This window comes from Mus musculus, chromosome 6 (assembly GCF_000001635.26).
Source record: "Mus musculus strain C57BL/6J chromosome 6, GRCm38.p6 C57BL/6J".
Lineage (NCBI taxonomy): Eukaryota > Metazoa > Chordata > Mammalia > Rodentia > Muridae > Mus > Mus musculus.
The window spans coordinates 49243143-49264822 of NC_000072.6; the positions used below are offsets into that span (position 1 = coordinate 49243143).

Below are 21680 nucleotides of genomic sequence, written 5' to 3' on the forward strand. Positions count from 1 at the left end.
GCAAACAAACTTTTGAAGGATGTTTACTTGGTTTCTATTCTAATGCATGTCTTTTCCTCATTGGCTGGGTCTTACCCTAAAATCCTTCGAGATTGGCACAAACTTGTGCTCAAGGTGGTTTTTCTGTCTCTAGAGTTTGGTACACACACATAGCATTCCTTTTAAAGCAGGTCTTTCTATCTATCTACTTTACCTACCTACTACTTACTCTATCTATCTATCTATCTATCTATCTATCTATCTATCTATCTATCTATCTATCTATCTATCTATCATCTATCGTGTGCTAGAACTAGTAGACCAGGCTAGTTTCAAACTCAAGAAATTCACACCTATCTCTGCCTCCACATGCTGGAATAAAATCATACTTTTGGCTCACATTACACACACACACACACACACACACACACACACACACACACACACACACACACAGTCTTAGGAAAAGGTGGGGAAATTAGTAAGTCAACTTAAGATGGGCAAAATTTTATATAAAATATATTGCAGGAATGTGAGGAAAATTAGACTGGTTTCTACTGGGCTGGAGAGACAAGAGTGTTTGCTCTTCCAGAGCCCCATTCTACTCCCAAGCACCCACATAGTGGCTCACAACTGTTAACAGGCCAAGAGCTAAGATACCCTTTTCTAGCTCCCAAGGCAGGCACTGCCTATGCACACACTACACATATATACATGCAAGCAAAACACTCAATCATAAAACAAAAAACGGCTTTTAATCCAGTTATATTTCCCACTGTTATCAAATAAAGAGACAATCCCATTTTCAAATTAACTTTTATTTGAAATTACTCTTCCCCACATGTATTTTAGGATCCTATACAATAACCCATGTAACCAATGTCCCAATACCAAAATTTCTAACAGCAAGTTATACAATTGTTCTAGTTAATAAATAAAGGTTGTCCTTCAGTGATTAAGGGAATACTTAAGTTTCTGTAAATTTAACATAAAAATCACACTTTAAGTTTATAAGGTTTAACATGTAAATTCAAATACAACATGTCTTATAGGAATTACAAGCTTTTAATTTCTAAAAGGTGACTTAATTCTTAGGTTCAAAGTTATATTCTTCAAAAGAAATGTCCCACATTTTCTCCTAGAGCTTCAAACATTCTACACTCAACTATTCAACTGCTCCATGCCACTCCAGACAAAGCTGGCATGACTGACCTACTTAAAGTGTTATTTACCTTCCCCAAGAAGATTAAAAAGCAGTTTATCATACCACAGATTTCTAATGTCTACCACAATATCCATCAGAAAAAGTTTTCAAAAGATGGTTTCTGTCCTCAAATAAGAAGTCAATCCTCTGTAAAGGCAAAGAAGAACCACAAAGCAGAACCCGGGCTCCCTTTCACTCAGGATGTTCACTACTGAAAAGACAATTACACCTTTAGAGTATAACAAAGGGTGGAAACAGCAACACAACTGGTCAGGCAGAGATTAAATAAACCAGGTTGTTTGGTTTTGGTTTAAAGGACTAGGAAGCATGGAAGCTTGGGAATCCAAAATCAAAAAGAAGAAAAAGCAAAGTCCTCGGGCACAATCACTCCAGTATCAATAGCGTCCTGAAATAGAACAAAGAGAATTAATTACAGTCTGACTGGTCTAATATCTTCCCAATATTAACAGCAACCACATATCCCAAAGTACACCACTGCTTAGAAAGATGGTTTCAATTCTACAGAAGTAAAATTTACATACTTGGACTATAGGAACGGGATCTCGATCGTGACCTGTAGCGACTGTAGTAAGGAGAGGGCGACCTTCTTCTGTAAGAAATGAGAGCTGAATTAGTACATCACATAACCACAGTCAGGTGAAAACAAAACAAAACAAAAAAAAAAAAACCCTAGCCATTAGAGTAGTGCAGGTTTTTAATCTCAATACTTGGAAGACAGTATCTGTTAATGAGGCCAGGCTGGTTTGCACAGCCAGTTCTAAGCCAGTCAGGGCTACATAATTGAGGCCATGTCTTCAAAACAAATAAACCAACCAAAAACTCAACAGTACTAAGGATTGAGCCCAGGAACATAATACTGGAGAATCATAGTTCCACTGAGTGACACACTCAGCTCTAAAATCTACTCCAGCTCCTGCCTACCCCACCCGAAAATATATAAAAAAAAATCACCAACCACGTTGACAGGTTGGGCTTAAATGATCCTATCTTTGTTTCTCAAACAACCGGCACCACCCAGCTACCAGACCTGGCTCAAACATCCAGTTTTTTGTTCATACATATTCAACATTAAAGTGCTAAATAATGCTACTATTTTGCAAAGTATATATATCCCAAATTAAAATATTACCTGTACCGGTAATCATAATCTTCGTATCTGTCATAGCCTCGATCATATCCTCTATCGTAGTAAGAATCTCGTCGTCTACCACCGCCACCACCTCCTCCTCCGCCACCTCCTCCTCCGCCACCTCCACCACCGCTGCTACAGAAAAATGAAGGGGGAAAGGTTATTATCCAGATCATTTCATACTGGGACAAGAGAGAGGAGAAGGAACCTCCCCTTGCAATGCAAATGCCCTCACACACCTCACTTTGCCAATGCCTATGGTGTTCGATTCACAGAACTCTCTGGAGAGATGGCTCAGCAGTTAAGAGTACCTGCTACTCTTACCTGTTTGGTTTTTAGCACTCACTCACGGAGGCTCACAACATCTGGCTATTCTAGCTCCAGGGGAGCTGACACCATTTTTCAGCCTCCAAGGCTTCTATGTGCTTGTGTATACCCTCTCCAACACAGATTTAAAAACCAAACTAAGTGCATCACTTTAGTCCCAGCACTTGGGAGGCAGAGGTAGGAGGATCTCTGTGAGTTTGAGGCCAGCCAGTCTACAAAGTAAGTTCTAGGACAACCAAGGCTCTGTAGAGACACTGTCTTTTAAAAGGAAGAAAAACTGAAAGAAGACATTAACAGCATGTAAAGTAGCTAAAACTACATCTAAGAATACCTGAAGACAAGGAAGAAATAGCAAGTGTAGAGGCTGGAAAGATGGGCCAGTGGGAAAAGGCACTTGCTGCTAAGGCTGATAGGTCTGAGTTCCACCTATGGAACCTACGAGGATGGATAGAACCAAACTCTGCAAGCCTATGTCCCCTTCCTAAGATAAATATTTAAGTAAACAAACCCTGAGCACTGGAGAGAATGACTCCACTAAAACTGTGTCAGGATCCAGATCCGATGTGTTACAACCTTTAGAGGTGAATTTAAATCCAGCCCTCTTTCTTCACGTGTTCCAAATAAGGGACACTGTTTAAAGCCTGGCCTCTGCCTCCTTTGTATTCTTTACAAGGACTGGAGCCAAACCACTGTGCCCAGCAAAGAACACACACAGATTTCCTTCACTTGAAGTATATGCATAAAATAAACGTAATTTAAGTATGTTCTAATTTGGGTCCTATGTGGGACAGCAAATGTTTTAAACTGATGAGCCATCTTTCTAGTTCCTGCAAATGAATATATGCTGACAAAAATAAAATGATACAGAAGGGAGGGGGGTGTAGATGTTTTCAATTCCCTAGTCAAATTCTGACATGCATTATTACATTTCTAGAGTGTAGTTTAATCTTAAAATAACTGGCTTTATTTGCTTGGCAGCCTGGGACCTACACCCAAGCCCTGAATCTGCTAGGCACGTACTCTACCCCTATAAAACCCAATCTTACTGAGTTGGTCTGCCCATGTAAATGCCTGGTGTGGGTGTGTGCGCTCTCTTGGTGATAGAATAATCCACACGGATTCTTCTACCGTCCAGCTCCATCCCATTTGCTCTCTCCATAGCCTACAAGAGAAAAAGAAAGCAATTAATAACTCACTAATCTTGAAGCCATTTTTAGCTAAAATTAAGCATGAAGTATTCATAATCCAAATGAATCTACCTTTGAAAATAGCATAGTTAATGCACTTTGTATTAACATCTTAGATATACAGAAGAGTGAACTAAGCTTTAACCTTTTAACTTTTGTTTATAACCTCAGCTGCTCACCTTAAGACTAGATTATCACTGTCACCATGAGTGACTTGGGAATTATAGCAGTCCTTCTGCCTCATACTGGAATTACGGGTATGCACCACCATGCCCTCCCTAACTTTCCTCTATTCTTGCTCTTCAGCTTGTAATTCAATATTTGTTGGTAAAACTAAGTAGCCAAAAAACGATTTAAGGGGATGCAAACAATTGTAACAGTTTGTACCCCTTTGTTTAAAATGAACAAGTCTAAGCCAATACTGCCCCCTAGTGATTTCCAAGTGTAAAGGGACATAGCCTGTCTGTGCTTGAGCTAATCCCACTGGGGGGATGGGGAGGAAGGATGCAATGATAACAATTCTTTTCTCCCATTTTTGTCCCTATTCTGCCTGCCTGGATTGATGGCTGTAGCCATCCTCTACCTACCTACCCACCTGGATCTATTTTTGTCGATCTATCTCCCAAGTGGTGGGACTATAGTCACATTATATACCAAGCCTGGCTCATATCCTAACTGAAATAAGGTAAAAATCTTTCATCTCAGCATCAAGAGGTAGAGGTAGGCAGATCTCCATGAGTTTGAGGACAGCCAGTGAATCACTGATATTGTGACTTAAAAACAGGAATAAGGAAGTCCCAAATACACACTAGTAAAAAAATAAATGTTCTAATAACTGAGAAATTAGTCTGCCTACTAGATAATAAATGTACAAACTAAGAATCATATACAATCATCTGGGCTTATTAATTCTACGGTCTGGGGTCATCCAGTCCACTACAGGATTCATCCAAGTGCTCTTTCAGCCCCAGCTCGCTCTCAGCGTTCGTTACACATATGACATGTGCCAGCACACTAGCATGCTAAATATCCTCACACCTCCAAACGCCATTATCAGGTACTATTTTTAAAATAGGCACTAATTTTCATTATGATCATGTTTGAATTACAGAGCAGAATAACAAATACATTAAAAAGTTAGAAAAGCCACTTCTGCACCTGTACATGGGGAATTAGGCTAAAATTAGATTAATTTAAACATGAATATGGGCTTATTAAAAAAAAAAAACTTATATACCCGGGCGGTGGTGGTGCACACCTTTAATCCCAGCACTCGGGAGGCAGAGGCAGGCGGATTTCTGAGTTCGAGGCCAGCCTGAGCTCCAGGACAGCCAGGGCTACACAGAGAAACCCTGTCTCAAAAAAACAAAAAAACCAAAAAACAAAAAAAAAAAAACAAAAAAAACCCCAAACCCTTATACACTGTAGTTTTATTACATGTATATGAGTATACTGTAGCTGTACAGATGGTCGTGAGCCATCATGTGGTTGCTGGAAATTGAACTCTGCTCTGGCCCCATTGCACCGGCCCAAAGATTTATTATTATATGTAAGTACACTGTAGCTGTCTTCAGACACCCCAGAAGAGGGCATCAGATCTCATTATGGGTAGTTGTGAGCCACCATGTGGTTGCTGGGATTTGAACCCAGGACCTTCGGAAGAGCAGTTGGTGTTCTTAACCACTGAGACATCTCTCCAGCCCACACTGTAGTTTTTAACATTAACTTATATAATTCACTTCATAAGGTCAGATTTCAATCAGCATGTAATTATACCAGCATAAACTGAAAAGCAAAACTTTTTAACTGTAACACTGTGAGAGAGTTCCAATCAGGTCACAGAATCTGAAGGCATATTTACAGAAATGTAGATTAATAGAACTCTGACAGTAATGCTATTACTAATTAGAAATTACATACTACTACTACTACTAGTAATACTTTATCATTATGCATACCAAAAAATTTTAAATGAAAATTGTAAAACCAGATTTACCTCCTTAGAGTCATCTATTCTCTCAAAATACACAAAAGCAAATCCACGTGACCTCCCAGTTCGCTGATCATAAACTACATTAACACCACTCAGAGGTCCATATCGAGAAAACACTTCACGAAGATCTCTCTCTGTTGTGTACAAACTGAGGCCAAATACTCCCAAGCAAGTGTTGGGATCTGGGTTTGCCTGTTGAGTAAAGGAGGAGTTAAATTTTAATTAGCACTCAATACGTAAGATCAAAACACATGAAGATCTTTTTTGGAACACAGTTTATAGCTATCTATAGCCTGCACAAAAACATCCCCACACCCTAGTCTAGCCCAGCAATTTTCAGGAAGTACCCAAAGAATTCATCTTTCGCCCCCCTAATTCTTCAATGCTTACACAACTTGTTCTCTTTTTTTTTTTTTCAGGGTTTCTCTGTAGCCCTGGCTGGCCTCGAACTCAGAAATCCGCCTGCCTCTGCCTCCCAAGTGCCAGGATTAAAGACGTACGCCACCACGCTCGGCTACAACTCGTTTTCACTTTTACCAGTAACCTCAGTGCTGGGATTAGCCATGCAGCACATATCCTATGCTATGTGATGCTGAAGGTTGAAGCCAGGGCCTCATTCACAACAGACAAGCGCTCTTCCAATTCCGTTACATTCCCAGCCCTCTACTTTCATTCTTGCAAAGATTTTAGGAGCTGACAAGATGGCTCAATGGTTAAGGGTACTTGCTGCTCTTGCAAGGGATCCCATTTCAGTTCCCAGTACCCAGATGGTGGCTTACAACCACTATAACTCTGCTTTCAGGGGATCCAACACCTTCTGACCTCCCCAGGCAAACATGGTGCACATAAAAGCAGGCACTCACAAACACAGAACAAAAAACAAAAACAAAAAACCAACACCTCTTTTTCCACGCATCTGTCCGTGTGCATGCAGAGATGCCAGATGGGACAACAGATCCCAACCCACTCCTATGGCAAAGCAGGTCAGTGCTCTTAGCCACTGAGCTGTATGTAATTCCTATCACCACTTCCATTCTGTAACAGGGTATCTATCCTCTGAATGTTTCCAGGATCCAGATTTAAATACTGACACACGTCTACCATGCTTGTCAGTATCACTGGCTTCATGTAGAAGCATAGCAGATCAAGAACTTTAGACCAAAGCAACCTGGTTGAAACCTGGACTCTGTCACCTATTTTCTAAAAAACAGATTTATGCACTGTGTGCATATATGGACACACTTATGCTATGAAACACATTCAGAGGTCAGGACAACTCTTTATACAATGTAGACTCTAGTTTAAGCTCAGGTCATCAGGACTGGCAGCCAAGTGCCCTGATCCACTTCCTGGGCTTTCTTGCTGGTCCCTTAGCCAACTACTAAATAAACTAAAACAAAACACTTCAGTGTCCCATATCCAAACAACCTGTCACACAAAGATGTTAAGAATACACATGTTAAAAGAAGAGAGCTACTTAAGAGAGATCAGTACAGAGAGAGCAGGCAGTTTTATTGGGACAGTTGTACAAAGATAGGTTACAAAGAGAGAACAAGCTAGACACAGATGAAAACAGAACAAGCCAGAGACTGAGGAGCCAGCAGATTAGAACAGATTGCCAGAGTTAGTATGGGGTCAAGCAGAGCAATTCAGTCAGAGTTGCAAGAAGCCAGTTTGAATCAGTGTGCAGGAGCAGCCAGCCAGAAAGAACTAGAAGGGGGAGCTTATTCAGCAGCAAGTCTCAGAGGCTGAAGACATTCTAGGCTTAAATAAGATTGACAAAGGCCAGAAGTTTTTCATAAAAAGCAAGGTATTTTGCCACGACTACACATTCAGGAAAGAGAAAACCCAATTTCCATTAACTCTTCTTATACACATACCCTGCTTCCAGTATGCCTTCTGCGATTAGACATTGGAGAGTGACTCCGGCTCCTCCGCCGCCTATACTCGGGTGTATAGGACCTACTCCGAGATCGTCTCCTATGAGAGTGTGACCTGGATCGAGTGTAGCGTCTATGCGAATGCCTCCTTGACCTTGACCTTTGAAAGAAATAAACTTAGGTAAAATACTGGATCACAGGGCTGGAGAGATAGCTCAGCAGTAAGAGTATTTATTGGTCTCCAAAAAGACTCAGGTTTGATTTTTAGCATGGCTCATAACCATCTATATAATTCTAGTTCTAGGGGGATGACTCTTTGTTCTGGTCTCTGAAGGCACTGCATGCTTGTGGTACACATATATAGACATAAAACATAATTTTAAAAAAGAGAAAAAGAAGAAAGAATACTTTTAGTAAGTAATCAGATCAGGGGCTGGAGAGATGGCTCAGCGGTTAAGAGCACTGACTGCTGCTCTTCCAAGTTCAATTCCCAGCAACCACATAGTGGCTCGCAACCATGTATAATAGGATCTGATGCCCTCTGCTGGTCTGTCTGGAGACAGTGACAGTGTACTCATAAATATAGTTTACTACATAAAATAAACAATTCTTAAGAAAAAAGTACTAAATCAAATTCCCTCTACACTCTAGATTGCATACAAATATGACTTTTTTTTTAGCTCTCTGTCATTTTGTTATGTGCCAACAACTGAGATGTTTCAATGCCTCCTTTGACCTGGGAAAATATTTTTAAAAGATCTTTTGGTGGTTAGAGATGGCTTCCTTGTTCAGGATGCACACTGCACTCGCAGAGGACCGAACTTTGGTTTTCAACACAACTCTCTGTAAGGAATTCGATCCTCTTTTAAACAACATGGGCACCTGCTTGTGCACACACACAGACCCTTATTTTTACTTATGTGTATGTATACACGTTTGTAAACACCTGGCAGAAGTGGATTGCAGGTGTAACTCCTGATGGTAGTTACAGGTGGTTGGTTGTAAGCTGCCAAACGTGTTCCGAGAACCAAAATCAAATTCAGGTCTTCTGGAAAACCAGCAAACATTCTTAGCCACTGTGCCATCTCTCTTGCCCATATTTTTTTTTTCCTCGAGACAGGGTTTCTCTGTGTACCCCTGGCTGTCCTGGAACTCACTTTGTAGACCAGGCTGGCCTCGAAATCAGAAATCTGCCTGCCTCTGCCTCCTAGTGCTGGGATTAAGGTGTGCACCACCACGCCCAGCTCCCATATTGTGATTTTTTAAAAATTCCTATTTAGTCCATTCACTCTCATTTCACCTCCCATTAAAACATGAAACTTCCATTAAACTTGAAAGACACACACAGAGAGAGAGAGAGAGTAGAGCATGATGGCACATGACTTTAATCAGGGATAACAGCTAATAGATATGCTAAGGAAGGTCTCTAAAGGTCTGAGCAGATGGTGAACTTTCTGTGTGAAATACAGCTAAACGGAGCCCTTACAGGGAGAGAGCAGTTTACAAAGTTTAGGCTTACCTGGACTTTGATCTTGATCGAGAATGGGATTCAGAATGTTTGGACACCCGTGATGGACTACGAGATCCTGACCTGCTCTCTGATTTTACACGAGCAGGAGTTCCCGTTGGAGATTTTGACTGAGAGCGAGACTCCTAACAAAGAAGACAGTATTACAAATGGCACTGGTCATGCAGATGCCTAACACCTAACATTTAAAGTACCGTAATTATTTATATTGATTGCTCCTGAAAAACAAATGGTTAGGCAACACCCTCCAGAAAAAAATTTCAGCTCATTAATATCCCATTGTTAATACTGCTAACTGTCCTCAATAATTCCCTACTTGAACCAGATCATCAATTTTCTATTAACTAAGTAATCATGCAAATTCATCTACAACTTGATCATACAGACACTGGAACATAAACCATACATTTACTTAACCTAGGACCCATTCATTCTTCCAGATTCTTTTAATTCTACTTCACTCTTGCTTTCTACTTCTCTTCATTCTTCATTGAGTTTTTCATTTTTCATACTTCGTGTATTCTTCCCCAATTCAAACAATTCAAAATAGCCTTAAAAAAATATTCAAGTGCTTCTATCTGACCAATCTTCTGTTCAATTTTTTCCCCCATTCAATTTTAATTTTCTGATCTTTAATACTTTTCATTAGCCTTCTTTTATCTTGATTTATCTTCCACATTCTTGGAAAAAACTCTTCAATTTCTTCACGAACATTAACCTTAATGGAAAAAGAACATTTAGTATATTTAAGCACGTGGGGATTATAAAACTCTGCTGGAGTTCAGAATGTTATCTACCAAATGGGAAGGCCAGCAGGTAAAGTGCAAATAACTAGTTTATTTAAAAATAAATTAAAAAAAAAAAACAAATTTTATAGTATTTAAAAATGTTCAAAAGTGTAGTCTAACAGAATTTACTGAATTTCTCTAAAGTTTTTAACCATTCTCTTTACCCTCCTCCCCTTTCATGTTCCATCCTAGTCCCTAATTTTAATATAAATATGTAATTCAAACATAAACTGCAACTCCCCCACCTAAATATTCATTTTCCACTATTTTATAGGCTAAAGGCTCTTACTGATCTTAGAATTAACTTTCAATAAGCCAAACTAAGAAATTCAGGCACTGCTGAAGCAAAGCATCCCAGGCCAAAATAGCTGTGTCCATCATCTGAACTCATGACAGCACACATGCCAGAAATCAGAGACATAACAAATAGCAACATTACACCTCCCCCCAATTTTGACTACCAACTTCACTTATTCTGATTAACCAGAAAGATGTGTTTTGAAGCAAGCATAGAGAAACTAAAAGGAAAGAACAAAGTTTCCAACAGCCCTTACTTCAGTTTATAAATTCCTGAAATACATGCTATTCCTGTCTTATGAGACACAATTGCATTTAAGAACTCAGGATGGACTATACAGTTCACAGAAATCCTCCGCTCTAATACCACTTAAATACCACCGGGTACAAATAAAAAAATGTGTACCATGATGGTTGCCCTTGACTTTTGCTTTTGCACTTAATGCACATTTGTACTCCTTGCAGGGGCATCTTATCTCTTGACAAGAAACATAAATCTCCTTCATTACAAATTGGTTTCTGAAAAACTTCTATGTAAAAAAGTTACCAAATAACTTATAACTGACAAGAAAGCATGGTAACTTGACTGATATGAGACCTATACAACCAAAATAGAAACCAAGATTTGGTTTCTCCAAACAATTGATAATGGAATCTTACAAAAGTATATATTCATACCAGTTTTCATTTATGCAGTAAGATATCCCACATCTTCTGCCTTTATCTCCCAAGTATACATTGGCATGCACAACCAAACTTGGCCTTATGCAATGCTGGGATTTAACCAGAGCCTAGTGCTAGGTAAGCACCCTATCAATTGAGCTATATCCCTGGACCCCTCTCTTAGTTTAATATCAAAAGATTTACCTAACAAGAACTCCACCCATTATTTTCCTGGTCAGTGATGTTTCCATTTAGTTACCCAGTGTTAAGTCTTTTATATCTTAGACTCAGATGCCTAGACAGAAGCCTGGGGCAACATATTACTTACAGAAAAAGAAAATTATTAATGTTGCTTGTAACTGAAGCAAGGGGCTGGCTCAAAATCTGAACCAAAGACAATGATTCTCTGTTACCTTTTCTTTCTATAAAACAGACCCTCTAGGTGGCTCAGGTTAAGAGCACTGGCTGCCCTTCCAGAGGACCAGGATTTAATCCCCAGCACCCACATGGCAGCTCACAACTGTCTGTAACTCCAGGATCTGACATCCTCACACAGACTAAGTGCAGGCAAAACACCAATGTACATTTAAAACAAATTTTAGTAAGCTGGGCAGTGGTGGCGGACGCCTTTAATCCCTGCACTTGGGAGGCAGAGACAGGCAGATTTCTGAGTTCGAGGCCAGCCTGGTCTACAAAGTGAGTTCCAGGACAGCTAGGGCCATACAGAGAAACCCTGTCTTGAAAAACCAAAAAAATAAAAAAATAAACAAAAACCAACAACAAAGGCCCTCAGGTATATCATTTGTTTTTGCTGCTGTGAAAAGCAGTGGTCACAACAGTGTCTGGGTAAGCACCACAGCCTTTGTTGTACAATTAGGCATTAGGAGGTCTTGCTCTGAGATACTATAAAGTGTTAGCTTTATGGTTAAAAAAAAAAATCCTAAAATAAAGCATAAATTTATTCTTAAATGATTAATAAACCCTTTATCGTGACAAAAATTTAATGGCCCAGATACATTTTTTTAATTTCCAAGTTTCTCCTCATTAAGTATTGTTACTGAAAAATGACTTCTTTCAAAATGTCAATTTAATTAGTATTTTGTGGACAAAGAGCAACTTGTTAAGAGTTCATCGGTACTCAAAATTCAGGCTATGAGGTATAGCAGGAAATGCCTTCTTACTCACTGAGCTATCTTATTGGCCTCCAAAATCTCTTCTGGAGACTTAAATAACTCAGTAATTTTTTTTTCTTTTAATTTAAACTTCAGTCCCAGATCTTGAGTAGCAACAAAATATCACTGCATAGCAGAATGTCTTTTAAAAATAAAACATTTTGAAGGTGTTCTCTTCAGTGCTAGAACCCACAACTGTTCCACGCTAAGTAAGCACTCTAACACTGATCTAGACATCCAGTTCAAAAGCATTATTTTGACAAGCATGTGTGACAGCTGACTAATTTTAAATTAAAAAAAAATCATTAAGACTATTTAGAATTTGGGGACCTAAATTACAACAAAGAAAAAAAAATGCTGGAAAGAGTTGGTCATCTGTCTTGTCCCACTAGACTAACCAGCTCTTAAAGCTGTCTCATTGAAGGGATGTTAACAATTCCTTATTATCCTGGCTACAATATTCAACAACCCTTTACAATATGCTGCCCAGCTGAATAAAACATGTAAAAGGACTCACATTGACCCATATCAGATTATAAAGAAAACACTACATAGGCTTCAATCTACCTTAGATATTAAAACCAGAAAGAGGTCAGGCAGAAAGCTAAGCACTGCTCAAACAGGCTTTGGTATTTGCTATGTGGACAAATTGTTACAGAACATTCACAAGTAATAGGATGCTCAGTAAACTGTAGATGTAAAATACATAGGCTCAGTGTTTAATACTAAGTAAATGGAAGCAAGTTTATATACAGTGTATGTATATAAATGTATGTACATCATGTGAAACAAACTTCCTGTTATTTCCCTAGTACTTTATAAAGTAGGAATTTCCATAAAAATAAACTAGTGAATTTAAATCATATGCCAAAAAGAAAGATAATGTACTTTGGCTGCCCAAATACCGCACTTACTCTGTTTAATCAGTCTACAAGTAGAGACCCTTTTTGCTTTCTTTCTCTGGGGACAATGGAGCAGATCTTTTTTTTTTTTTTTTTAAAGATTTATTTATTTATTATATGTAAGTACACTGTAGCTGTCTTCAGACACTCCAGAAGAGGGAGTCAGATCTTGTTACGGATGGTTGTGAGCCACCATGTGGTTGCTGGGATTTGAACTCTGGACCTTCGGAAGAGCAGTCGGGTGCTCTAACCCACTGAGCCATCTCACCAGCCCGGAGCAGATCTTTATTAGAAGTTGGGCTAATAAAGCAAACATTTCCAGTCTCAAACCAAGTTGCTACTAGAAGCACCTCTAGAAAACCAAAGTATGTATTGTTTAAAATTTCAAATAACTTCATTTCATTTAAGATCATCCTTGTCAGATGCACTAGGATGTCAATATGGTCTCCATAAAGGCTTGTGGATAACTCTAACATACGTCTGTATATTCTCTAGAGTTTGGAATAATTTTGAAAACTTTTATCATAAATGCCTTAGTAACTGTTAGTCAACCTCATAACTGTGGCATGAGTTTATATCTGTAAACTTTATAATCTTTTGGTAAAAAATTTAAATGATGCCATAACCCTGTCAGCTTATGTGTTTTGATCAGATGCTATGTTCAAAAAGCTGGTATAAAAATGATTTCAAATGTTTAGGGCTTGGGATGTAGCTCAGTTTGAGAGCTTTCCTAACATTCAAGAAGCTGAGTTGATGCCCATGAGTCATTTTTCTCCTATCAGACCTGCTTACCAACGCCTCCAATGAAAGCAATAGACTGTAGACAGAAGTCTATGTGCAGCTCACACCTCCTACTGGCCTTCCACCCTCCTAGTATTTAACAACAACCTCTTACTCAATGTGACTGTTACTATTTTTTCACTTGTACTTCGGTTCTACTTGTCTTCACTCTGCGTAGAGAAAGTGATTGTAATGCCTGAACATCAACTGAAAATATCAAACATTTTTAGTCAGCCAGGTTCAATGAAACTACTATGCTGATTATGTCAATTTAATTTTGTCATACTAAGTTATCAAACAGTTCTCTTGAATTAGTTATGCACCACCATGCCTAGCTCTTCTCACATAAATCTATAAAGATACAGCAATGTACTATGTAGAGTTACAGGCATGGCTTTTTCCCCCCAAAAGCCTACCTTTTCCCTTTAGCAAATTAGAACCCTTTAGTGAAAAAAATCTTAAATGTAAAAACTCAAGTTTAAAATTTTTTTTTAAAGTTTGCAGGTTTGTACAATTAAAAGGAGGGGTTGCAAGAACAGTACAGTAGTACAACTAACTGGCTTAATGATAGCGTTTAACACAGTAGGAAGTAAACTCAACACTGAATTTAGATTTAGTTCTATTCCTATTATGTAAAACAGCTTTACTTTCCCTACTTTTCCTGGTAGTTCAGACTATCTGGAACTCACTGAGCTGGACCTACAGCTATTCGCCTATGGTGCAGGTCTGAGTCAGTGCAGCTGACTAGCCATTAGCCCAACTTGGTCTTCAATTCCTGTTCCTCTTGTCCCTTTCAAGAGGGATTGACTGATTATAGGCAGGTTGATCAATTACAGGCCACAATGCCTGACTAGCTTTACCCCTTTTCTGTCTGTAAATTTATTTACTTACTGTAGGTTGTAAGTACTAAAATCAGGCTGTCAGGGTTAGTGGCAAGTGCCTTTAATTAACCTCTAAACATTCTCAGAGACTAAAAAGATTGACTTCCTTCTTTCACTTAAGGTACCCCTCTGTGTTACTCCAGCTCTTCTAAAAGTCACTATGTGGACCAAGTCACTATGTGGACTTTCCCCTAGAGCGCTGGAATTAAAGGCATGCACCACCACACCCAGCTTCAAGATCTTATGTGCACATGTCTGTATTAGTGTATGTGGGTACCTGCGTAGGCCAGAAATGAGAGCTGGAGTTAGACAGCTGTGCTCTATTAGATATGGGTGCTGAGAGCACAACTCAGGTCCTCTGGAGAAACAGCAAGCCTATTAAAAACCAGCCATTTCTTTTGCTTCCACTCTACTCACTCGCCTTAAGCATATTAATCTAAGTGTTTAAAAGCTAGAAGAGGGCATTGGTTCCTTTGGAAACTGGAGCTAAAGTGGGCTACTTAATGCCAGTACAAGAGAAAAAAAAATCTGGGTCCTTTCAGCTGTGCCAACTCTCCAATCTTAAACCCCAAATAAACTGTTTTAAAAACAAGTCAGTAAGTCAATTCCAGAGGAGTGAAGGAAATACCTCCCATCTCTCCTTTTTTTAAAGACAAGGTCTTCCCTCTCATTTGTTTAGGTTTTCTGAACAGGGTTTCTCTGTGTAGTCCTTGAACTAGATCTGTAGGCCTCGAATTCAAGAGATCTGCCTGGGATTAAAAGTGTGCACCACCACCCGGCTCATAAATTGTTTTTTTAAAGATTTTATTTATTTATTTTATATATGTGATGAGTACATTGTAACTGTCTTCAGACACTCCAGAAGAGGGCATCGGATCTCATTACAGATGGTTGTGAGCCTCCATATGGCTGCTGGGAATTGAACTCAGGACCTCTGGAAGAGCAGTCAGGGCTCTTAACCTCTGAGCCATCTCTCCAGCCCCCATAAATTGTTTTGTAGTTTGTGTGTGTGGGTGTTTTGCCTGCATGTTTCTGAGTACCCTACGCATACCATATACCCTGAGGTCAGAGTGTGCATGAACCCATGAGACTTGAGTTACAGATGCAAATGAGGTGGGTGCCATGTGAGTGGTGGGTATTGAACCTGGGTTCAATAATTAATTAATTTAAAAAAAAGATCCTGGGTTTTCTGCAAAAAGCAGCAAAGTGTTCTTATTCTCTGAGCCATCTATCTCTCCAGCTCTCAGAGTCTTGCTGTGTCCCTGGCTGACTTCAAACTGGTGGTTATCCTCTGGTTATCACACTTCCTGAGTGGTGGACCTGTCTCTTCCATTTCCATTTGTTAAGATATTAATATATACAACTTTGTGTATATTTGCACGCTCATATACCCGTTGACAGAAGGTTAGACATCTCGCTCTATGTATCTCCCTCCACTTAACTGTTTGAGATAGGGTTGGTCTCTCACTAAACCCAGAGCTCATCTACTCATTAGCTGAAGTGCCTAAGGACTCCTGAGGATCCTAAACATTTGGATTAGAGGCATGCTCTGCCAAGCCTGGCTTTTAGAATATTGGCCAGGCTTCAGAACTTAGGTTCATATGCTCTATAGCAAGCACTTTCCTCACTGAGCCATCTTCTACAGCACACAAATACAACTTTTAATTCCAGCGGATACAGGTAAATTTGTTTAATTTTTCACTTTTATTGACAAATCATTCCGTAGCAAGGTGACTTCATACTAGGACTCCTTTTTTAAAAATTGGGTTTTTAAGAGGCCAGAATAAGAACTATAAGAGTTATGTCCATTCTTCTCAATTTCTCCAAAGGACATTAAGGACATTTCTCTTACCTTTGGATAGGTTTGATAAAGCAGATAACTCTTTATTATTATTAAGGTGACAAACAGATGCCAGCACTCAAGAGGCAGAGGCAAATAGATCTGAGTTTGAGGTCAGCCAGGAGTAAACAGTAAAGACACTGAAAGAGAGAAATGAAAGCAAAACAGAGCCACCTTTCCCTCTTTCCCAGTTTCAAAAGAACACTGGGTGTGGTGGCCTCTGGCTATAAATTCCAGTACCGAGGAGAAGCTGAAAGGAAAGGTTCCTGAGTTAAGGAAAGCACGTGATTGAGCTTCAGTAAAACCCTGTCTCAAAACATCTCGGCATCTTCCTAAATTGATATATGTGCGGACCAAGTTAAGTTGTTTATGGACCTGTTACGATTTTTATTGTTTTGTTTTGAGGGGCAAGACCTTACTTACACCCTGGCTGACCTGGAATTCAGAGATCTGTCTGCCTCTGGCTTCCAAGTGCCTGGAATTAATGATGTGCCACAGCACACCCAGAACTGGATTTTTTTTTTTTTGTAATGGCACAATCATTCTCCTGTATTTCTTGAAAAGGGTTTCTGCCATAAATAATTCAAGTTGCATTCTACTGCTCCTGTGCCAGTCTTTTTAATCATAGGTTTCCAAAATGAAGAGCTCATAGATGGCCCTTAGTGAGCGCTGGATTCAAGTCTGAATCCTTAAGCCTAGAATTCGAAACCCTTTGTTATCTTGGCTGCACATATATCTGTCACTATTTCGGCACTAATACACTTAATGACAGTATTTTTGTTTTTAAACCCAGGTTTAAATTGGCAGTCACCTGAAATTAAGACAAATTCTTGGTATCTCACAACCACCTGCAACCCTAGTCCCAGGAGATATGATTTCCTCTTCTGGCTTCCTTAGGCATTGTACATGTGTGGTATACAGACATATATGCAGGCAAAACATCCAGACACAAAGTAAAATATACAACCTAATATGGCTTGAATAAATACTTTTAGCAAACTCTATTCATGGGTCAATACAGTTAAGTACAATGTGCTCTTCACAAAGAAAAATCTGAACACATACAGGACTGTGTATATACAATGGACAGTAAACTGGGGCTTATGTGGTCTTCCATGTCTTGGTTTGTTCTTGTACTCTCTTACCTTATTTCCTTTTATAATTTTTCTAACTTTTATTTTATGTGCACTGATGTTTTGTCTGCATGTATGTCCGTGAGTGATGATCCTGGAATTACAGACAGCTGTGAGCTGCCATGTGGGTGCTGGAAATCCAACCCAAGTTCTCTGGAAGAACAGTCAGTGTTCTTAACCACTAAGCTATCTTTCCAGCTCCTCTTTTTTTTTTTTCTCCCTGTGTAGCCCTGGCTGTCCTGGAACTTGCTCAGCAGACCAGGCTAGCCTCAAACTCCAACTGCCTCTGACCCCCAAGTGCATAGGTGTGGACCAGCAGCACCTCCTGGGTAGTTCTTCATTTCTAAAATGTTGACAGCACCCTAGCCCTTGCTATATTATTACAAGCAATAAATAAAAATGCACCCAAGAAGGCTGAATTCTAAAATATTGTAAGCATAGATATATTTATATATTTTATCTTCAGTGTTTGGTCCATTCTAGGAACCCTCCACCTAATCTTGAACACTTTTACTGAGAAAGGATTAACATGCTCCCTGTTACACCTAAAGATAAAGTCCAATCATTCACTTTATGTATCAGATGCAATCTTCCCAATAAATTCCAACAGAAGGGAAATAATAATAAAAACCCTATATTAATAATCTTTTAAAAATACCCAATAGGCCCAGCATTTGACTACTGACCTGTCAATGCCTCCCCTAGTTTAGGGTAATGAGAAGAGTTTGAAGTCTAACTACCATGTAAATAACTTCAACACATCATTCAAACATCTCTCTTAGGAAGCTGCCCTCAGACACCTCTACAGGCAATGATAAAGGGGCATAGCAATTATGGTCAACAGGGGGGAAAAAGCATACAACCTCCCACCAAAACAAAAAAAACAAAGCACTGTATTTAAATACTTAGCTGCTTTAAGAAGAGGAGTGGTACAGCACTTGCCTGGTATGCAAAAGGCCTGGGTTCCACTCCCACAAAGCTCAAAAACAACAAAAATCAATATGAACCCCCCCACAAGCCTCTAGCCTTCTAATTCTTTATGTAATTACAAGTCTGTTCAATCATAATTTAAGAATACAAAACAAAAACTGTTACATCTTAAAGAGCTGTAACTGACCCTGAAAGCGCTGATGTAAACTGAACCACAGGTACTGCTGTACTACTAATGGCAGAAGAGAGGGAGCTAGAAAGTCCCTATCTGTTAACTAGGTTGTTAATACCTAAATAAACTGAAAAGTGGATAGGAATCTTCAATAATTTGTGGGAAGGTGGTAATTATCCACTACTCCTTCCACTAGAGGACAAATGGGAGAACCAGAGCAGCAATCAGAGCCATCAGAGCAACACTGGTACAAGTCCCACAGACTAAACCAGGAACAATAACAACAAAACAACACACCCAAACCCCAACCGTCTTTTCCTAATTACTTAGTTTCACAAGTAATACAACTACGTGAAATATTTACTTCATAGTCTTTAAAAGTTGTTAGTACAATAAAACAATCCTAAAAATAGTAAGCAGGTTCAACTCAATCGTTGTGTGCAAATTTCATTCAAATAATCCAATCAAAGTTAAATGTAGTTATGACCTTGTCCTAGTGCATTAAATAAAAAAATAAACAAACAAAATGCACCCTCTTTTCTCAAGATCAAAACCCTAACTGACCGTATATGACTTGACTGACAGAGTACAGGTGTCTAAATCCCGAGCTTCCAAAAGGGACAAATTCTTTCCTTCAGCAAAGCCCTCCAGCGGCTTTTTTCCACCCGCCCCTCCTCCACTAGAATACCAACACAACTGCCAGCCCTCGAGTACCATGGGACTTTTGTTTCCCTTTTTTTTCCTTCCATGGTTTTACCAGGACTCACTTCCATTAATTTCCAATACTAGGGTAACTTCGGAATAAAACTCAAAAACCGGTAACGTTCTAATAATATACTCAAGCTTTGTGAATATACGGTTTATACTCACAAGACCTCAGATAACCAAAGTCTTGAGTCCCTTTTCCGGGGAATGGGTGAGAAAAACGGGGGAGGGTCTGTAAATTTCAGGTATAATCTTTTGAGTTAACAATGATTAGCTTTTTTCTTTTCTTTTTTGAAAACTGAGGCAAGAAATTTGTTCAGTTACGTAAGGTTTAAAGTAAGATGTCTTGGCAGTTTAGCCATAAAGATCTGTAAAGGAGTTTTCAGAGGAATGGTCACAGGAAGGAAAGCTTTGGAAGTTGAGACATAAAGAACCCAACATCTAGCTGTTAGGAAAACAGGCGTCACTGCATTTCCACATTCATTTAGAAGCGAAAGGAAAGAGGACATTAAGGGGAAAGGCTCTTGCGTAGTTTTCCCTTCCCCGCTCGCTCTCGTCTTAAGGACTCTTAAGGGTCGCTGCGGTCGTTGACTAACCACTTCACTGGGCTCGTCCCACCTTCAACCTCAAGGCTTTCGCCTTTACAGACGCGACGCCGCCGGTTCCGACGGAGACGCGGCCGCTCACTGCAACAGAGAGCCAAGGAGACAACAGGCCCCAGCTAGTCCCGCGCCAGCGATTCCCCGCCCGGACAGCAGCCCCGCGCACTTCTGACCCCGAGACCCCGCTGCGATGGCCGGAGGAGGGGTGGTGGTGGCCCGAGATGCCACCGCAGGAAGCACCTACCACTATCCGGCCGGAGGGAGCGCCCCGCCGCCTCCTGCCCCACCGCGCCGGGGACCCGCACCTCGGAGCAGAGATGGGAAGCTGAGAGGAAAGGGAGCGACAGGAGAGGATAGGACCAGGCCAGGTACCAGTCAGCCGCCAGAAAGGAGCGCTGCGGGCTAGTGGGGCATCTGGGCACGCAGGGGGACCCCGAAGCCATCTTGGGACGTGACGCGCTCGCGGTGGCCCTCAAGGCTGCTCCTGAGGGCCCCGCCACCTCGCCCGACCGACCGCGCTCGTCCCCGAGCCCCGGAGCATCGGGCCGCCGCCGAAGACGGCTCCCGCGGCTTTGTACTCACTCTGCCCTCGAAGTTGTTCTCCTCTACATCACTCATGTCGGCCAGGCGCTCCCGAGAACTAAATAAGAGATATGTCTCGGCTCGAGGGCCGACGGCCTAGTCACCGCGCTGTTCGGACTGTGGGGAGGAAGAAGGCGACGGCTACAACGGCCAGTGCGTTCCACTCCCACCAGCTCGCACGTTCAGGCAAAATGGCGCCCGTGCCGCCAGAAACCTCCTGGTGTCCCCGGCGCCTGACGTCAAGGGGCGGACCTGTGATGACGTCGTCGCGAACCCCGCCTCCGCCCCGGGAGGCTTTGTGTCCGCCTGGCCTAGCGCGGGAGATTGGCGGGTTTCAAGAGCTTGCTGTTTGGCGTTGGGTCGGTTTGTCCTCCGGGTGCTGGAATTAAAGGCGTGTGTCATCGCCTGGCTTTGCCTGTGGGGTTTTGTTCTTGAGTTTTTTTGGTTTTGTTCTCTTTAGGTATGGAACTCAGGTCTTTCTTGCATAGCAAAACAAACCAACCAAAAACAAGCAAACAAAAACCCAACAAACAAACCGACTTTTCCAGCTGAGTTTTCCTTATCCCCAGTATCTGCCCCCCCCCCTTTTTTTTTTTTTGGTTTGGTTTTTTTACAGAGACAGGGTTTCTCTGTATAGCCTTGGCTGTCCTGGAACTCACTTTGTAGGCCAGGCTGGCCTCGAACTCAGAAATCTGCCTGCCTCTGCCTTCCGAGTGCTGGGATTAAAGGCGTGAGCCACCACGCCCGGCTAGTATCTGCCCTTTTAAACGTTGAAATAACAATATATACACAGATGGGGTTATACTGAAAAGCCATGAGTTTCTCACTCTTCTCTGCTTCCAAACCTCAAGACAGGGTTTCTGTGTAACCCTGGCTGTCCTGGAACTCCCTCTGTAGACCAGGCTGGCCTGGAACTCACAGAAATCTGCCTGCCTCTGCCTCCCAAGTTCTGGGAATAAAGGCATGAGCTCCCACCACAGCGGGG

General features: G+C 40.8%; 1 protein-coding gene across 14 annotated transcripts; it reads right to left on the reverse strand.

The window, feature by feature from the left end:
- Positions 1 to 778: 778 nt before the first annotated feature.
- Positions 779 to 21106, reverse strand: Tra2a (transformer 2 alpha). Of its 14 annotated transcripts, none has more exons than XM_030255048.1 (9): positions 20696 to 21106; positions 9655 to 9966; positions 9240 to 9373; positions 7721 to 7880; positions 5844 to 6032; positions 3707 to 3822; positions 2340 to 2468; positions 1726 to 1793; positions 779 to 1589 (listed from the first exon to the last, which is right to left on the reverse strand). In XM_030255048.1, the coding sequence occupies exons 4-9, from the start codon at positions 7751 to 7753 to the stop codon at positions 1579 to 1581; spliced, it is 546 nt and encodes a 181-aa protein (XP_030110908.1). In that variant the 5' UTR covers positions 7754 to 7880; positions 9240 to 9373; positions 9655 to 9966; positions 20696 to 21106; the 3' UTR covers positions 779 to 1578. The 14 variants fall into 14 exon arrangements, with proteins under 14 accessions (XP_030110908.1, XP_030110907.1, XP_006505308.1 ...); XM_030255047.1 differs by having other exon boundaries at positions 1726 to 1790; positions 2334 to 2468; XM_006505245.1 differs by having other exon boundaries at positions 2334 to 2468.
- Between the last annotated feature and the right edge of the window lie 574 nt (positions 21107 to 21680).